The 17,905-nt window shown below is 34.6% G+C and overlaps 1 protein-coding gene across 1 annotated transcript in view; it reads right to left on the reverse strand.

The window, feature by feature from the left end:
• Window positions 1-2,018: 2,018 nt before the first annotated feature.
• The window catches only part of LOC135199441 (uncharacterized), a 111,121-nt gene continuing 95,234 nt past the window's right edge, over window positions 2,019-17,905 (reverse strand). Inside the window, exons 15-40 of the mRNA XM_064227484.1 lie at window positions 17,363-17,544; window positions 17,132-17,236; window positions 16,856-16,991; window positions 16,583-16,720; window positions 14,676-14,861; window positions 14,421-14,552; window positions 14,149-14,284; window positions 13,470-13,651; window positions 13,057-13,257; window positions 12,484-12,664; window positions 12,167-12,375; window positions 11,714-11,896; window positions 11,442-11,590; window positions 11,055-11,193; window positions 10,482-10,667; window positions 10,083-10,216; window positions 9,681-9,840; window positions 9,165-9,349; window positions 8,660-8,925; window positions 8,157-8,377; window positions 7,294-7,470; window positions 6,814-7,056; window positions 6,401-6,568; window positions 5,945-6,058; window positions 5,295-5,451; window positions 2,019-4,029 (exon numbers count right to left, since the gene is read on the reverse strand). Coding sequence (XP_064083554.1) covers window positions 3,890-4,029; window positions 5,295-5,451; window positions 5,945-6,058; window positions 6,401-6,568; window positions 6,814-7,056; window positions 7,294-7,470; window positions 8,157-8,377; window positions 8,660-8,925; window positions 9,165-9,349; window positions 9,681-9,840; window positions 10,083-10,216; window positions 10,482-10,667; window positions 11,055-11,193; window positions 11,442-11,590; window positions 11,714-11,896; window positions 12,167-12,375; window positions 12,484-12,664; window positions 13,057-13,257; window positions 13,470-13,651; window positions 14,149-14,284; window positions 14,421-14,552; window positions 14,676-14,861; window positions 16,583-16,720; window positions 16,856-16,991; window positions 17,132-17,236; window positions 17,363-17,544 — 4,410 coding nt within the window. The 3' untranslated portion in view covers window positions 2,019-3,889. The remainder of the gene's footprint in view (window positions 4,030-5,294; window positions 5,452-5,944; window positions 6,059-6,400; window positions 6,569-6,813; window positions 7,057-7,293; window positions 7,471-8,156; window positions 8,378-8,659; window positions 8,926-9,164; window positions 9,350-9,680; window positions 9,841-10,082; window positions 10,217-10,481; window positions 10,668-11,054; window positions 11,194-11,441; window positions 11,591-11,713; window positions 11,897-12,166; window positions 12,376-12,483; window positions 12,665-13,056; window positions 13,258-13,469; window positions 13,652-14,148; window positions 14,285-14,420; window positions 14,553-14,675; window positions 14,862-16,582; window positions 16,721-16,855; window positions 16,992-17,131; window positions 17,237-17,362; window positions 17,545-17,905) is intronic.

A 17,905-nucleotide genomic window follows, 5' to 3' on the forward strand; every position in this document is an offset into this window, starting at 1 on the left:
ATTTACAGTTAGCTTAGGTATAATTGTAATTAGCTAAATTATTTAGCTTGTAATTTTGAATGGTCAAAAACAATCAGGGAAAACATGAGTTGTCAGTTTTCTAAGTCCTGCAAACTTTTAAAAAAATGTTTTACATTATATATTGTTCTTAAAAGTAAGATCTTAGTGTAATAGTAAGGAAAGAACATTAACCTTGAAAGCACTATGGTGATGTTAAGTAGTAACACACTATTATTGTGCTTTGTTCTGTCTGTATTTGTTTGTGGGAGAAGAGATGCATTGTTCCAGCACAGAACAATGGAAATTCCTAGATTATTGGCTGCTGATTGACAGCAACTGCAGCAGTCACATGAACTCCAAGAACATACATCTAAAACTGGAACTTTGCTCATACTATATCAACTGAGAGAGAATGAAACATAGTTCCTTTAAAGAGAGCCACACACCAGTTCATGGGGATAGACTTTAAATATATTTGCAGCTTTGGTTTGACAGATAAGATCAGGAGATTACTCTTCATGACCCTGCAGTTTCACCATTGCTCTAATCCCCTGGACAAGCTGAGAAAGCCCATGATTGGTAGTCTTCATACCAGTTGCAGCTGTCGGTCATGGTAAGAGATGTTAAAAGAGAATTACGAGTTATTATCCTGGGAGAGATTTGGGAGGATTTATATCAGTGGCAAGACCATAAAACCTCTCGGCAGTTCCTTCGATCCCTCCTTTGAAAATTCAACATTATGGATGTGCACAACCACGAGTGGAGAAAGATAAGCCGACAGTTGCCAGCAAGTTAACTTTCTCAAGGGGAAAGTAGTATTCCTAGGCCTCAAAGCATTTATTCCATCTTGAAAAGGTAAGATCATTATTCACATTGGTTTTCTGCCCGTAGGATTGGCGCAGCTTTTTTTTTTTTTTTTTTTCTTTTTTCTTTTGGTAGGGACCGGTAAACAACACATGCAGTCTCACAAGGTTTGTATCAGGAAAGCGCAACGTGATGCAGATGGCTTTGAATGGCGGAAGCAGGATTGGTGGACTTAGCAGCAAGTCTGAACCACTAGCTGCTGATGTATGGTTCATCTTAACGGCTGAATCTAGCACTGGAAGTTGAAGCAATGTTGTGCTCCTGGAAAAACCTGAACATGAAAGCGGTTATGGCCAGTCCACACTAGTGGGTATGCTCATCGGCCACTTCCACTTCCAGCTGTGTATATTTTGTCTTGCTTCTGAAGCAGTGTTACCAGACAGTCACATAGTTCTGACTCCATACTCGGTTGGTCAGCATAGTGGAACGGGTTACAGGAACACTGTTTCCCCGTCAGGCAGTGCCCGCTAGTGTGGACAGGTCCTTACAGCTTGCCAGCTTTCTGTACCCCTGAGGGTTTCATATTTCCAGGTATCAGTTCTTCAGATTGTCAAACCGTCTACTAAGTATGTGGGCATGGTGATTTAGACTCAAGTTGACAAGCTAGGAAAATTGACAAAGTCCTTTTCTAGACAGAAACTACCGGGCTTAGTTTTAGCAGGTCATAGTATATTAGTATTTATCCTTGGAACAGCTCCTGCATCACAGGCAACTCACTCATGCTCTCATTCATGAGCTTTTGCATATCCTCCTACACATCAGTACCTCTCGGACAAGAAACGAGGGATCATCATGCCAGCTAGATAAACAGGAAGCTTTGGATTTGCGCTAAATATTCTTAAAAATGACCATTTAAGCTGGAGAAAGATAGCCTTGTGAGAGAATTCCACCCATTTCAAAATGGCCTTGGCAAATGCATAGTAGTGTTAATTTATCTGGAAAGTGTAGTGTTCAGTTGTTTTGTACTGGGCATAAAGTATTAATTACAATTAATCTTGGTCATTTCAGGATTTTTCTTATATGTATGTTTTATTCTAAGACAAAAATCAACATTTTCCAAGTCTTTTATCATAATATGCAAATGATTCGGGTGGATATGGCTTTGAAACTGAGATTGGTACAATGTCAACAGAGGATCAATAACAAATTTCCAGTAGCTATGTACACAGATTTTATTTAATTAAATTAAAGGCTAACTAAGCAAGCACTTTAAACGGATCTGTTTCGTACGAACTATGTATACATACCCTCGGTAAAATGTACATGTAGTACATGAAACTATGCAGGCAAGACTACAAATTGAATTTACTATTATACATTTCCAAGGAAGGGCAAACCGTATGTTGCCCATTGAGAGTATTTTCAGTTCAAGATATACCTCCTGCAATAACATGCTGCACCAAAAACTTTGGTCTGTAAACCATACAGTCTAACCACAGATGTACATACAAAATGCATGATAATCCACATAAACAGAAGAATACCAAGAACTTCAGATTCTTAGGCTATACAGTATATTACATAATAGTACAGAGAGATATAGTATCTAGCATTAACTATGGAAGACCAAGTTTCACATTAACCAGGCATCACTATCACAAGCAGTTGTTTGAGTTGCAGGCAGCAATTCAGTTGAGAAGAAATGAGCTGAGAAAGAAACTTTGAAAACTCTTGGCAAAGCAAGTTAAAATTCATATACATGTAAATTTGCAACTCTTTTAGGAAACTGTTCTTTGATCTGTAAGTTTTAAAGAAATTAATGAAGTGGATGGTACCTGTGACCTAAGATAATTACAGTACACCTTAGTACCGAATACTATACTTATGGAAATAGGGATCAAATTCAGTATGTCTGTACTACATTGTATTAATATTATTGTGCCATTAACTAATATTTATTTAGGCTATGATTTGAATTTTATCATTAAATAACATTTAATTTTTAATTTAAAAAAATTTTTTTTGGACGTTACAAACGGCATTCATAAGAAATAACCGTAACAAAAAATAAATTACTTGTCAAATATATATATTCACTGTGTGCTGAACAGTACACATACTTGGAATGTTTTTATTTGGACATAATCACCCTACAATAACATATATAAAAAAAGAAAAAAGAAAAACTGATCACCCTACAATAAAAATGGAGGATAAAATGAACTAGAGCAGATTGATCTTATCAGTCATCACTGATAACTTTTCTCTGAATGCCAATTGCTATAAAACTTTTTTATAAGTAATGACCATTTACCCTATGGCCTTGGTTTATATAGAGATAATCACTGTACTACTAATTTAAAAAATATTGTGCAAAACTAGTTTTCATATAACTGAAATGATTCCAATTATACATAAGATTTTAAAAAATCATTGTGCGTTGGATAAATTTAAAGTCGTTGCCACACTACAGCACCTTTTCTGATAACTAAAATTGGTAAGGAGTTTCCTTCCCATGTAAAAGGCAATGCCATTCCAACATTATACATAACACTTAAAATACTCCTCCATTGAAATTACTGAAACATGCAACAAACCTTTCTTATACAGAAATTAAAAATATTAAACATTTATTCTATTTACAATTATTAACAAATAGCAGTTGGAATACATTATAGTATTTAAATGGATAATTTTAATTATAAACATAAGAAATTAATCAGTTGAAAAACTGTATTTCCTGTTTTCTAAATCTAGTTACAATTGGCACAGCACTACAAAAAATACAAACTCCATAAAGTAACAATATGTCAGGTTACCCATTCATATATATTCCACTCTATACTTACGGACTACACTTTTACAAGTACAGTATACAACTTTTAATTAAATTAAAGCTATATTTTCACGATATGTAAGGTAACAATTGCACAGTATGTACCTACATCTCTAAGAGATGTTCAACAAAATGGGTCATGACCAAACGCATCAAGTCAAGCCTATTCCCATTTTATTAGAATCCTCTTTCCAGCTATGGTATTTATCATTAAGTGTCTATATACTCAGTTCCAGTTTAGTTTCAACTTTAACCTTTCTGAGTTATTTGGACAACACCGCCTACCATAGGCAAAACTGAAGTATTCATAAGATAAGCATCTACTTCACGTGCAGCTTGTCGTCCTTCATTTATAGCCCATACGACAAGGGACTGGCCTCTCCTGCAATCTGCAATTGTGGTAATAAAGCACATTAATACCAACTATATATAGACATCTGTAAAATTCACAAAATAAGACTTTACTAGTTTGATTTACTTTGCAAACAAACTATGTGCATTCATGAGAAATGCAATCATAAAACTTTTAAGAACCTTCAACCATGATTGAGCAATCCGTAAAAAAAAATTTAAAAAAATATATATAAAAAAAACACATTTCAAACTGTGATATTAATAGCCATGTTTGCTTATAAGCAAGGGACTGATCATTAGATCAGTATAACAAATTTTCTTTCTGGAAAGATCAACTTCACAAATCTAGTAGAAACCATTGATAAAATTGTATGTTCAAGGCCTTCTTTCAGCCTGTAATGTGTTTTTGTTCATCATGCTCGGTGGGTCATAAACTTCATTACAAGAGCTCCTCCACAAACAAATGCTCTGTACTGTAACTGTCAATACAGTATACTGAAGTTACTGTAGATAAGTAAGGTACAGTATTCATTTTTACTCTCCAAAGTAGCCACAATTACTATTTTTCTGGTTCAACAGGAACATGAAGATTGTTGGGTATGGATGAGACGATAAAAAAAAAAAACTCACAAATGTGAACTGTTTATGGACTGTGCACAAGTAACTGATTTAATTAGAATGTAATATACTGAATGATTTACTGATGAGGTGGAATATGGGGAGGAAACTTAGTTAAGCAAGTCAGCTGTAGGTGTAAGGATATTTCAACTCTTAACTGCCCTTGGTACTGTGATATAAGAGTTGGTACTGTACTCTTAAGTGTAAACTCTGGTGTGCTATGGAAGCTGTTGCTGGGGGTCATGTTTGTGGTTAGCATTTTGTTTTCTTGAGATGAATAGGCGACAACCAAAGCATGCACAAGTGTAAGTACCCCCCATGTGAAAGCGTAGGTTTATATTAGTGTTGGAACACATGGTTTTTCGACTTGATATTTATAGTATTGGGTAGATATTCCTACTCTCTTAACAATGAATGGCTGGAAGTGCCCCAGTGCTTGGTTATGAAGCCTCAATTTCTTAATTCATTTCAATTCGGCTATGATCTTTTTCCACGACTTCCCGTATCTTTCTACTTCCTTGTAATTTTAAACATTTAGGGTTGCTGCACTTTGAGGAAGCAGTCTACAAAAATAGATTCCATAATACTTTAAATTTTTCACAGAAAGGATTACTTGTAATTTATTCAGAATATTGGAATAAATAAAAATATGTACTTCAAAGAAAAATATGCTCATACAAACCTCCAGCAGCAAAGAATTTGTCCACACTTGTTGAATATTTGCCTGGAGGGGTCGAAATATTAGAACGAGGATCTTGCTCCAATTCAAGTTCATTGATAATATACTTCTCAGGACCAAGGAAGCCCATTGCCAGTAATACCAAATCAGCCTTGTACACCTGAAAGTTTTAGTAACACTTATATTTGCTGAACAAGGACATTTTTAAAACAAAATTTGGCCACTGCATTGCAAAGCCTCTCCAATACACGTGTTTTGAACAAACTACAATTAGTTTGAAATTTAAGTATGCAATAGGATTTTAACTATGACTTCAATTTCTATTTTAAACTAATTACACATTTTCTTCCTGCAGTGTACTTGAAAAAAGTTCACCAAACATCAAATATTGTTAGCAGTGAATTATATGTCAAGTTTCCTTCACCCTTCAAGGAATAGTTTAAACTGGAATGCATCCTCCTTGAATTAGTTGTAAGTTTTACCTCATGTAAAATGCATTCCTTATACATTAGCTTTGCTGTCCACCAAATTTTATCCACAGGAACTAGTTATATTTATGAACCATTGCAAATAAATTTAACTTAACACCACCAGGCATTACTGCCACAGTGACTTTGTTAGTAAATATGTATTTATTATTTAAGAATTCTTACCTGTTCTGAACCTTCAACTTCATTCATCTTCCACCGACCACATTCATCCTTTGTCCATTCGACCTTCACAGCTTTAACGCCAGCAACGTTACCATTTCCATCATCCAAGAATTCCTACAGAGTATCATAAATTTTAGAAAGAAAAGTTGCATTTTTAGACCTGGAAGACTTAATTTTTAACTTGTGGCAAAACTTTGGGTAAGGTAAACTTGAAGAACTTGGACAGCTAGGTCAAGCGAAACCATATGGAATGTAAGAAAAGCAAATGAGACAGAGCATTGGTGCTAGAGCTGAAGGGAGACTACAAAGAACCTTCAATATTCTGTAGTGTCTGATGCAATACACAAAGTAGTTTACTCCTTATAATTAAAATATTCAACTAACTTATACATATAGCATGCATGTATCGAATAGTCTTTTTTCACACAGATATAATTTCAACTGCATTTTTCTTACCTTTGTGAGTGTGCTATATTCTCTTGGATCACGTCCAAACTTTACTTTAACTTCATCGTGGCCATAATCAACCTTAAATACTCTGGGATATGTAGGCCATGGATTATCTTTACCACGTGAAGGTGGAGGCTGAGGCAAGATCTCAAAGGTGGTGATGGACTTTGCTCCCTGGTAGGTTGCAATAAGATATACTCCTCATTAAAACTATTCATACTAATTTTTCAAGCACAATTGCACAGTAGATATGTAATTTATATTAGTTGTAAGATAGATCTTTAATTTCTATTAGTTGTAAGATATACGTTAAAAAACATAAAAATACTTTGGAAAACCAAGTATGCAGTTATATTATTTAGCTGCTAATCCTAATAGCATGGGCACTATTGTCATTAAGATCTCTATCCTTGACTTACATGTCTCAGTGAAGTACCAATGCAGTCGCATCCTGTGTCACCACCACCAATAACAACAACATCCTTATCCTTTGCATTAAGTGCTGTATGGTCAATTGAATTTCCCATCTGCTTCTTTTGCCATGTTTCCAGGAATGCCATAGCAAAATGTATACCTTCTAGCTGACGATTTGGAATTGGCAAATCTCTAGGCCACGTTGCACCCAGACATAAGAGAACTGCATCAAACTCTTCTTGTAGATCCTAGCAATGTCAAAATTCATAATTCTTAATGCAAGTATATGTAAAAAGGAGAGATTCTGTTATATATTGCAGAAATTAGTTTTCTCTAAAATATCATCAGTGAAGCTAGTGTAAATTATCATTCAAACATTTAAACCAAAGTACATATTTATTAAGGTAGTAGTATACTGTCCTATTTAATCAATATGATTCCCCTATATTTCAGGTACCCATAACCAAGAAAAATCAGAGGTTTACCTTAGCAGAAATGTCTTTTCCAACATTTACATTTGTTTTGAAAACAATACCCTCCTCTTTCATCAATTCCACACGACGCTGTACCACTTCCTTGCTTAGTTTCATTGTAGGAATGCCATACTGGAGCAAGCCACCTATACGATCATTTCTTTCAAAGACCGTTACCAAATGACCAGCCTGGTAGATGAAATTTATAATATAATTGCAGCTTGAGTTCACTTTTTTAAAAATTGTAATAATTAGCTTTAAAAAAACTTGAGGAAAACCCAATACTACAGTGTTATACCTGGACTGGGTTAAAGACAGCAAAACACTGTCATCAATAAACAGAATTTTTATTCTATGCATACATGCTTATACTTCTGATTCATCATTCCATATGTATTTAAATATTTAATGCCTATGATAAATCTTAACTGTCATCTTTTACTTAATGGAACAAGAAATCAAGAGAAAGCTTGGGATTTAGATCTAACAATTACTTAAGGTTCAGTAGCATTATATATGTATGTCATCATGGGTTTAAAAACACATTTTGAAGGAAACATCCTGGATATGTGTTAAATTTGGGTAATTTTTAATAAGATTTTCTTCTCTTCTAGGGGCTTATTTTTATTTTTAGACAGCATGTGTAGTAATGGCTGGAAAACATTTGCATGGAGAATTGTTTAGAATATGGTACTGTAAGCTTAAGAATTAAAGTAATCATGCAAGGAAAAATAAAAGGGATCAAATACAGGAGAGCCTGTACATAAAATTATCACAGAAAATTTTCAGGGTCAAGGCCTTCCAACTCTATCATTGCATGGTTATTCCACTGAGGTGTGTAACACATCAAGAAAGTATCCTTCGTTGAAGTTTACCTTATTCAACTGATGAGCAGCAGCCAATCCAGCTGGTCCAGAGCCTACAACAGCCACCTTCTTTCCGGTTCTTGTTGTCGGGGGTTCAGGTTTAATCCAACCCTGCTCAAATGCATGGTCAATTATGGAACACTCAATATTCTTGATAGTCACTGGCAGCTCGTTGATACCCAAGACACACGCACCCTCACATGGAGCAGGACATACACGACCAGTGAATTCTGTTGTGTAAATTTATAATTTATTTTCCTTGTTTACAAAACTTAATTTATATTTCTTGTTTACAAATATTCTTTCATATTTTTTCAAGAAACTTATTATAACAATGTCAATTTTGGTATGATCACTAAACAATAACAATAATACTATTCAATGTTTCAGTAGTATGTACGTACTTGTTCATTCACTATTGTAGCCCAACTTTCATGGACTAAATTCATAACTATTACAGAGTCTGCCAAGAAATTCAGTTTCCTTCCTTGTGTAAACAATGAGTAACATACCTGGGAAATTATTAGTTTGAAGTAACTGATTCAGAGCCTCTTTCCACATGTTATTAAAGATGAGATCATTCCATTTGGGTATGATATTACCAAGTGGACAACCATGAGATGACTGACAGAAAGGGACTCCGCAATCCATACACCTAGCTGCCTGAACTCTGAGGCCACGGCGTACTCCATCAAAGTTGTAAATTTCATCCCAGTCTTTCTGCCGTTTTTCAGGGGATCGATACATGGCCGTTTCACGCTTGTACTTGACAAAGCCTCTGAAGGAAATTTAGTCCAGGGATTAAATTTTATTCCCTTTTGCCATCATTCACAGAAATTCTAAATTACTTGAGGATATCTTCCAGTGTGGAAGAAGTATCAGATTTTAAATTCAAGATTAGGTACCACAACAAAGTTTACAGTAATCCTACTTGATTTTTTTAATTTAAATAAAAATTTCCTTTAAAAATAATTGTCTACTTGAAAATATGTTAACTCAAGATTTAAAGTTATGTACCTGGTCTTGTCAAGTATTTTCTCTAGTCTCTTTTTCTCCATTGTAGCATCTGTAATGGAATCTTCAATGTCACAAACAGCTGGCTCAGACTTGGCTTCAACTTTAGGCTTCTCATTCACAGTTTCTGTACTCATTTCGGCTTCCTTCAGTTGTTTCAAAGCTCTTTGGTATTCATATGGGAACACCTGCAATCAAGCGCATTAGAGGGATAATGAAATTTTTTGCAAAAGGAATGTTCAATAAAGCATGTATTACACATTCATTTGAATAATATCTGAAAAGCAAGTGCATTATCCAGTTAAACATCTAATTGCCATCAATGACCTCTAAAATAGTGATGCACAATCTTTAAAGTTTTCTTCCTAATAATAATAAGCCTGTGACTCTCATTAAAAAGTTTTTGAGAATGTAAATAATATTCCCATATGTAAAACTGCAAGGTTTTCACCAGTAGATTCTTCAGGCTTAAAATTTGATGAATTAAAGACAGACTTCATGAAAGAAAAATATAAATACCTTAACAAATTTACTGGCTTGAGCTGGCCAGTCTGACAACATATTTTCAGCCACCTGAGACCCTGTTCTTTCCTGGTACTTCCGTAAAAGAGATTCTACCATCTGCAAGTCATCTGCTTCTTCAAGTGGAAGAAGTTCTACAGTCTGCTTGTTGCAGTTACTATGAAAGAAAAGTTATTATTATTACAGGGTAGAGTATTACCCATGAAAAATGCAGATACAGCAAATATCTATCATCATCATCAACCATCAGTTAGGTACATTCTATTATTCTATTTATGGTCAATGTCCAGTAAATTAATACCTCAATAAGATGAGCAAACAGACTTCAATTTTATAAGGTAGAATAATGTTTTAGAAAAATATCAGTTGGTGTTAATTACATGGAAATATACAATTCACCTTGGGAATACATTTTCAGGATCAAGAACGTAGGCAATTCCACCAGACATGCCAGCAGCAAAGTTTCGTCCAGTAGGACCTAAGATAAGAACAATTCCACCAGTCATGTACTCACAACCATGGTCACCAACTCCCTGAAAATTTTGGAAATAAGGAAGTCGCAAATTAATATCTTTAAGTGATATCAAGGACCATAGCAATATATGTCCAATTCTCATTTTCAGTATTTTTCTTAAATGCTAATATTTTTTATACAATTCTCAGCAACCATCACAGCGTTTCATTTTGTCTCTGGTTAAAGTTTTATATTAAAATAGGAATTTTGGAGGTCTCTCTGAAAACTAACACTGATGATAATGCATTATACTATAATCATAAACAAGGTATTACAAAACTTACTTCTACAACAGCCACAGCTCCTGAGTTTCGAACGCAAAACCTCTCTGCTGCGATACCCCTGAAGAATGCAGAGCCTGATGTAGCACCATACAAGCATACATTACCCACAATAATATTTTCTTCAGTTTTGAACTCTTCGGGCATATTTTTCTGTGGGTAGATCACCACCTCACCTCCAGACAGGCCCTGAAAAGACCCAGTAATATTTAGATTCAAGTACTAGTAGGCAGAAAAATTTCCATTTTACAGCTAGAGCACCTAATCAAAATTGGGCTATAAGTACAGAAAATGCATATCTAAGATACTGTAGATTACTGTATTTTTCATTAGTTTAACTACAATAATAACTTATAAAACTCAAAACAATGAAAGCAGTGCAGCCTGAGGCCAAAGGGATATTGTAGTAGAAGTATCCTTTGATTACTTATTACTACAATAACAACTTATAAAACTCAAAACAATGAAAGCAGTGCAGCCTGAGGCCAAAGGGATATTGTAGAGAAGATCCTTTATTACTATTCTTTACATTAACCCCCATTCAAGTTGTAAACTACAATTTAACATGTCACTTACTTTGCCCACATAATCATTAGCATCTCCTTCGAGAATAACTTTAACACCTTTGGCCAGGAAGGCACAGAAACTTTGTCCAGCAGAACCATACAGATTTATGACAATGCTGTTTTCTGGAAGTCCATCTTCACCAAATTTCCTGAAGTGCATAGAGTAAATACATAAGTAATATACTTCGCAAAATAATAGTTACATTCCACAGTAAAGATGATTTTTTTTAAATGTACTTGAAAACACCTGATAAATTTCCAAGTCTAAAACTCCTGATAACCTTTATAATTAATTATCAATTACTTGTACTCAAGTCTAGGAGCTTATCAAGTTTGATTATCCATTATAAATACTTATGGAAAAATTAAGATCCTCTACAGAACACCACATACTTACTTTGCAATATGGTGCGAAAGAGTAGCCCCAAATGTTCTAACTTCGTTGTGAATGGTTTTATTAATGGTCACAGAATCAGTAGATCCATCAAACACTGGCATAGCCTCAGCCAACAATTCTTGGTCAAGATGATTCTCAAGGCCAAAGTCCTGAAAATCAGTTTTGTTTAACCACACTTATATAGGGAATATTCTCTTAATTTCTTTGAAACTGAAATTATGTTTTTATATCCTCTTTCAGTGCATCAAGTCTCAGATGTTTGCTAGTCTTACCTGACCCACTGATCCTCCAACTGTATTTATTCCAGGTCTCATGTGGAGAGCGTTCTTCAAAATATTTGAGAAATCCAACAGCTTGGCTTTTGAGCTGCAAGACTCCCGCATCTTTAGGAGGTCTGTGCGACCAACCATATCCTGGAATTTGCGAATGCCCATGGATGCCATGTGCTCACGAACCTGGTAAACAGATTTAAAAGTTACATAATATCCAATCATTTAACATGGTCGTTACACTGATGTATGGTTAAATTAAGGTTAATTTCAAGTACTATTATAAACAAAGAGAGACATACTAAATTTACCTGTGCTATTCTAATTTAGTTCTTCATACTGTATATGAATTTAAATTTTGAAATGCATAAGTCGACGACAAACAAGTGCTTTAATGTTTTATTTTCTCAACAAATTCTATCATTTTAAAAACAATGACTTAACTAAGAGACTTACCTCTTCTGCTAACATGAATAGGTAGTTCACAACATGCTCAGGTTTGCCTTCAAACTTCTTCCTGAGAATAGGATCTTGAGTAGCAATACCAACAGGGCAAGTGTTGAGATGACATTTACGCATCATTGTACATCCCATGACAATAAGTGGGGCTGTGCTGAACCCAAATTCATCAGCTCCCAAAAGAGCAGCAACAACCACATCAAAGCCTGATGATACACAATGTAAGAATGAAGTACATTATACTTGACTGACCTCTTAAGTGCAAAAATTTTCAAATACACCTAATGAAAAGAATAAATTAAATTTTTACTTACCACAACGAATCTGTCCATCTGCTTGTAAAACCACGCGGGACCTGAGATTGTTCAAAACAAGTGTCTGGTGGGTTTCAGAAATACCAAGTTCCCAAGGAAGACCTGCACTTTTTATTCCAGTCCAGCTACTTGCACCAGTACCACCATCATGACCAGAGATGGTAATGTGCTCAGCCTTGCCCTAAGATGAATAGAAATGTTAAAGTAAGGTGACTTTTCATAATTCAAGCAAACTCCTGATATTTTTTTTATAATTCATGGAAAAGAACATTGGCATTAACAAGTTTCTGCTGATTTTCATTTTCACAATGTTTCAAATTTTTGACAGTATATACTGAAGTGCACAGAACCAAGTCTATGGGTGAATAATACAGTACAGTTTGTTCATCAGTCATGAATTTTGAGACTTAATATACATAATAGTATACTAGTTAAAAGACACTGGTACTTCAGAAGCCATTTAACTAAAATGAAATATCAACTTGGAACAAACATTACAACATGGACTTACTATGATGGGTAAACAACAAATAAGGACTAATTAATGTTATGTAAAAACACATTACTTTGTACCTTTGCCACTCCTGAGGCAACTACACCTACTCCAACTTCCGACACCAGTTTCACTGAAATTCTTGCCGATGGATTTGAACATTTAAGGTCATATATAAGTTCAGCCAGATCCTCAATACTGTAGATGTCATGGTGAGGTGGTGGTGAAATAAGACCCACACCAGGAACTGAATGTCTTGTTTTGGCAATATCTTCAGAGACCTGTAATTGTATTTTGGTTCTGAGATAGTGTACAGCATATTATAATAGAGGACAGTACATAATTCTTTTCCAACCCAGTTAAAGGCATTTATAAAATAGATGAGAGCACTGAACCTTTCATGTATATCTGACATGAGTAAAAAAAAAAAAAACTGCAAATTCATTTTCAGAGTTAATATAGCTTAAATTTGAATAATTAAAACAATGCATACCTTATAGCCTGGTAATTCACCACCTTCTCCTGGCTTGGCACCCTGTGCCATTTTAATTTGCAGTTCATCAGCATTTGCCAAGTAGGATGCTGTAACACCAAATCGACCAGATGCTACCTGTTTGATTGCAGAACGTTTGTTGTTTTCAGGGTCCTGGTTAATGTAACGATCAGCATTCTCTCCTGAAATATCCATTGACAAAATTAATATAATTGTAAAACATTTGCTTTAGAATATTTCTTGGACTTTGCCAAGCCATAAAAATTTAAACTAGACCTTGATAACATGGACTTAAATGAACACAAAGGAATTCCTGCAATGGTAATTAAATCTGAACTAGAAACTCTGCAAGTACTAGATGATTGCATGCATTTTATAAGGAGCCACAGTAGTTCATTTCCGTAGTGTACTAATATCAAGTAATTTACTAAGGCCACTGAAGCAGTTGTATATGGCAAGTGTAGGGTTGAAGTGAAATATGTATTTCATTACTTTTTATACACAAGTAAATTTAACATTTCAAACTTTAATATAAAAATTTATGATGAAATATACTTAGCCAAAAAATAAAAATGCGACACATTGGTAAAACAGCAATTGTTAAAATGTTAAAAGGGCACAAAATTGCCACCGAAATGTGAAAACAACTCATAACAAGAGTTTAAATGAATCAACTAACCTCCTTCACCAGTATTAGACTTTCCACCTACTCTGTTCATGGCAATAGCAAGTGTGGTATGAGCTTCAATTGATATGGAACCAAAACTCATGGCTCCTGTTGCAAACCGTTTAACGATTTCTGCTGCAGATTCCACCTGAAAATTATTACTAACCTTCAGTAAGTCATTTAGATCCCTTTGTCTGTGCATAAAACATGTAATTCCACAAAGCGTACTTGAAGAATATCACAAAATATTAGCAATAACTTAACCTCAAAATTCTTAACTCTACCTCAGATATGTCAATTGATTTATCTAAAGTGACAAATTCCAACTGGCCACGGAGTGTGCAGTCCTTGACACTTTCAATGGTAGATTCTTTGAATTTATCATACTGAGACTTATTATTGCTGCGAGCAGCATCCTGAAAACAAAAGGACAAACATGGATAAAGATGAAATAACCTTATCTGCAATGTTCAGTATAAAACTGCTCAAGAAGATACAGTATATAACATTTGATTCTTCAAACTAATTACTGTACATACCTGCAGATTTGCTATAGATACAGGATCATTGATGTGCTTTTCACCACCACTACGCCAATGATAGAAGCCAGGGTTTCGCAAAATTAGCGTATCACATTCCCGATCACCATATGAAAGTGCATGACGATCGATAATTTCATTACCAGCAATATCAAACGTTACTCCTCCAATACGGGAAGCTGTGCCCTATAATTCCAAACAAAAAAAAAAAAAAAAAAAAAAAAAAAAAAAAAAAAAAAAAAAAAAAAAAAAAAAAAAAAAACTAAAAATGCTTGTGGTAATTGAATATTATAACAGTTTTATCACAAAAAGTGCATTTAGGCACTTAAATGATATAAAAATACAGTAATTTGTGAATATTTCTCGATGAAAATACCATGAATAGGCAAGATTTCCCAAGAATAATGGGTAGATATTGGCCTAAGAGAAATCTGTGAATAGGTGCGTCTGCAAATTTCGATTACGCGAATACAGGGGGTCGACTGTACTCTTATCTGTAGTATAAGGCGACTGCTAATTACAAAACCATCAGTGAATAGGCTAGCTCTTGCAACAACAGGTATCTTATGAAATATTGGTTATGTTAAGACGATGGTATTACAAAATACCAAATTTGTAACTAATTTGTCATATCATATAACAAACCTTCGGTCTTAACATTAGGATTTACTAGCGCCAAGCTGGAAACCGGTAGAATTAAAATTACACTTGTGAGATCCAGGGACTAATGGCATCTATACCAGGTCACGGGGCATGTATACCCAGAATGCCCACGGCTACCTGTGACCCATCAGTTATTTTCCTACCGCCTTTAAGATAAGACGTGTTACTGTCTATCTCATTTAAAGCCGGTTTTTCAGTTTGCCCGTTCTTTATCCATTTCATTTTTTATTTTACAATGCTGTTTTACGTTACTGTATCCTTAGAATTTCAAAATTAATGAAATAAAGCCTATTCTATATATTTTTCATATACGTATGTACTCATCGACTAAAAGGGAAACAATTGTTTTTTGTGTTTTATTGCCAATCACAAACAACCCCAAACAGATACAATATTGTACAATAATTATCTTTAATTAATTATTGTTCAAATGTCTGAATTGTTCTAAACAGTTACAAAAAGCCTGGTGTATTACTAAACAGTTACAAAAAGCCTGGTGTATTAATGAAAAATTAATATTATGTTATCCTAAATGTTATTAATACAGTATGTACTGTAATTACACTACCATTTATGGTAAAATTTCTGAAAAGTTACTGAAAGATAAAGGTTGCTGTTAGTGCAACCATAACTCAATGTTTACATTTTCTCAGCTGGGGTTGCATGCACAAAAGTTGATTTCATTGATAAGGAATAATTCCTTGAATAGGCTATTTGTTATGAAGATACGCCAATAATGAACTATAAGGTAAAATAGGTTTTATTACCTTTACTATCAGTTTATTTCACAATGTAAAAGTTTCCATTACTATATCGGTGGTTATCACACTGAGGTCGAGACTAGCCTACCGATAATCATTTAAGGTTTGCTTTTTAAAATGGTAGTTTAAGATGACTGCCAATTCTTAAAGGTGAATTTTAGCATTTAAAGGTCATCTTATATGCAGAAATATTTGTATGTTGGAAAAGTGAATTTGCACAGAAGCATAAAGCAAAAGAGAAAGTTCAGTCCTTAAAAATGCTCTTACAGACCATTATATAGCAGTTTCACTCTGGAATTACATAAAAGATTTTCATTTTTAAGTTCTTGAGCTAGATAAAGAATAAAATTCCTACTGAAGTAGGTACGTACTGAAAAGTAATACTACCTTCATCATACACAAGCACTACTTAGTCTAAACCTCATAATTCACTTTTCTCAGAAAATGCCAAAAGTTTAAATAAAAAATCACTTAGTGGGTTACCTTGAAGCATTTGTTAATTATTTCTTCTGCAATGCCAACAGCCTCAAATATTTGTGCTCCTTTGTACGACTGAAGGGTTGAAATGCCCATCTTAGCCATTACTTTTGACAAACCCCTCTCCATGGCTGCAATGTAGTTCTGCAAGATAGAAATTTGATAGGCAATTCCAGGCTAAAGTTTTAATTCTATGCTTATCTGAATATCTGCATGGAATATATCAGGAACCATTTTTTAAGCTATGTGCAGACACCTGAATAGTTAACTACAACATACTTGGAAAATCTCTTGATCTGTAAGATTGGCGCTTAAGACACCTTCTGACCGTAGTGTGCTCATAGTTTCAAATACCAAATAAGGGCATATTGCGTCTGCACCATAGCCAAGGAGGACACACATGTGATGAACTTCTCTGAAAAATTTTCAATACATGTATCATTTACGAAAATAAATGCTATAAATATACGTACACAAAAATATAGTACAGCTGTGCTTGAACCTGCTTTGACACTTCATTTAAAAACTTAAACTCAACTGCTGTATATGTCATACCTAGCTTCACCTGTTTCAAGGAGGAGGCCTACTTTCATGCGCTGTCGTTCGTCAATTAAATAATGGTGTGTGCAGCCAAGGGCCATCAGAATGCTCACAGGCAGCCTGTCAAAATATTCATGAATATAAAAGATATAATGCACAGATTCAATCTGAAATTTATACAGAAGTTCTTTCCCACAAAGATTTTTCCTAATTAACAGACTACAATCCAGCATGAAGGATTTTTACCTATCTGGTCCAGCCTGACGATCAGAGAGAACTAAAAGCTGGTATCCATTCTTGGCTGCTTCACATGCCTCTGAAGCAATGCGATCTAAAGCTGGCACAAGTCCTTGCACTCCTTCCGATACTGGATATGTGATGTCAATCACCCGAGTCCTCCAACCTCTATGATTTGTAGCTTTGATCACCTACAGAGTGAAATGTAACAAGTTTAGGTTCATCATTTTGAAAAAGTAAAACAGATTTGCCTTAAAACAAAACCATACGTATTCATCAAAGTCATAATTACTAACCATGTTCAATTTCAAGTTATATTAATCTGAACAGTCAAATTACTAAGTCAAGAACAAATATGTTAGTTGTCCATGCCCTAAAAATCTAGTGCCCTTAACTGAGGCAGTCGAACTTGAACAGTGTATGTCCCGTGTATGAACCATTTTTTTAGTAATGAGTGGCACATTAATCCTTCTGTTTGGTTCTCACAGCACATGCAGTATTCACATTTTTAACAGAATTCTGAGGTTTGTTTTCATAGTGAGTGACTAAACA

This window comes from Macrobrachium nipponense, chromosome 23 (assembly GCF_015104395.2).
Source record: "Macrobrachium nipponense isolate FS-2020 chromosome 23, ASM1510439v2, whole genome shotgun sequence".
NCBI classification, from domain to species: Eukaryota; Metazoa; Arthropoda; class Malacostraca; order Decapoda; family Palaemonidae; genus Macrobrachium; species Macrobrachium nipponense.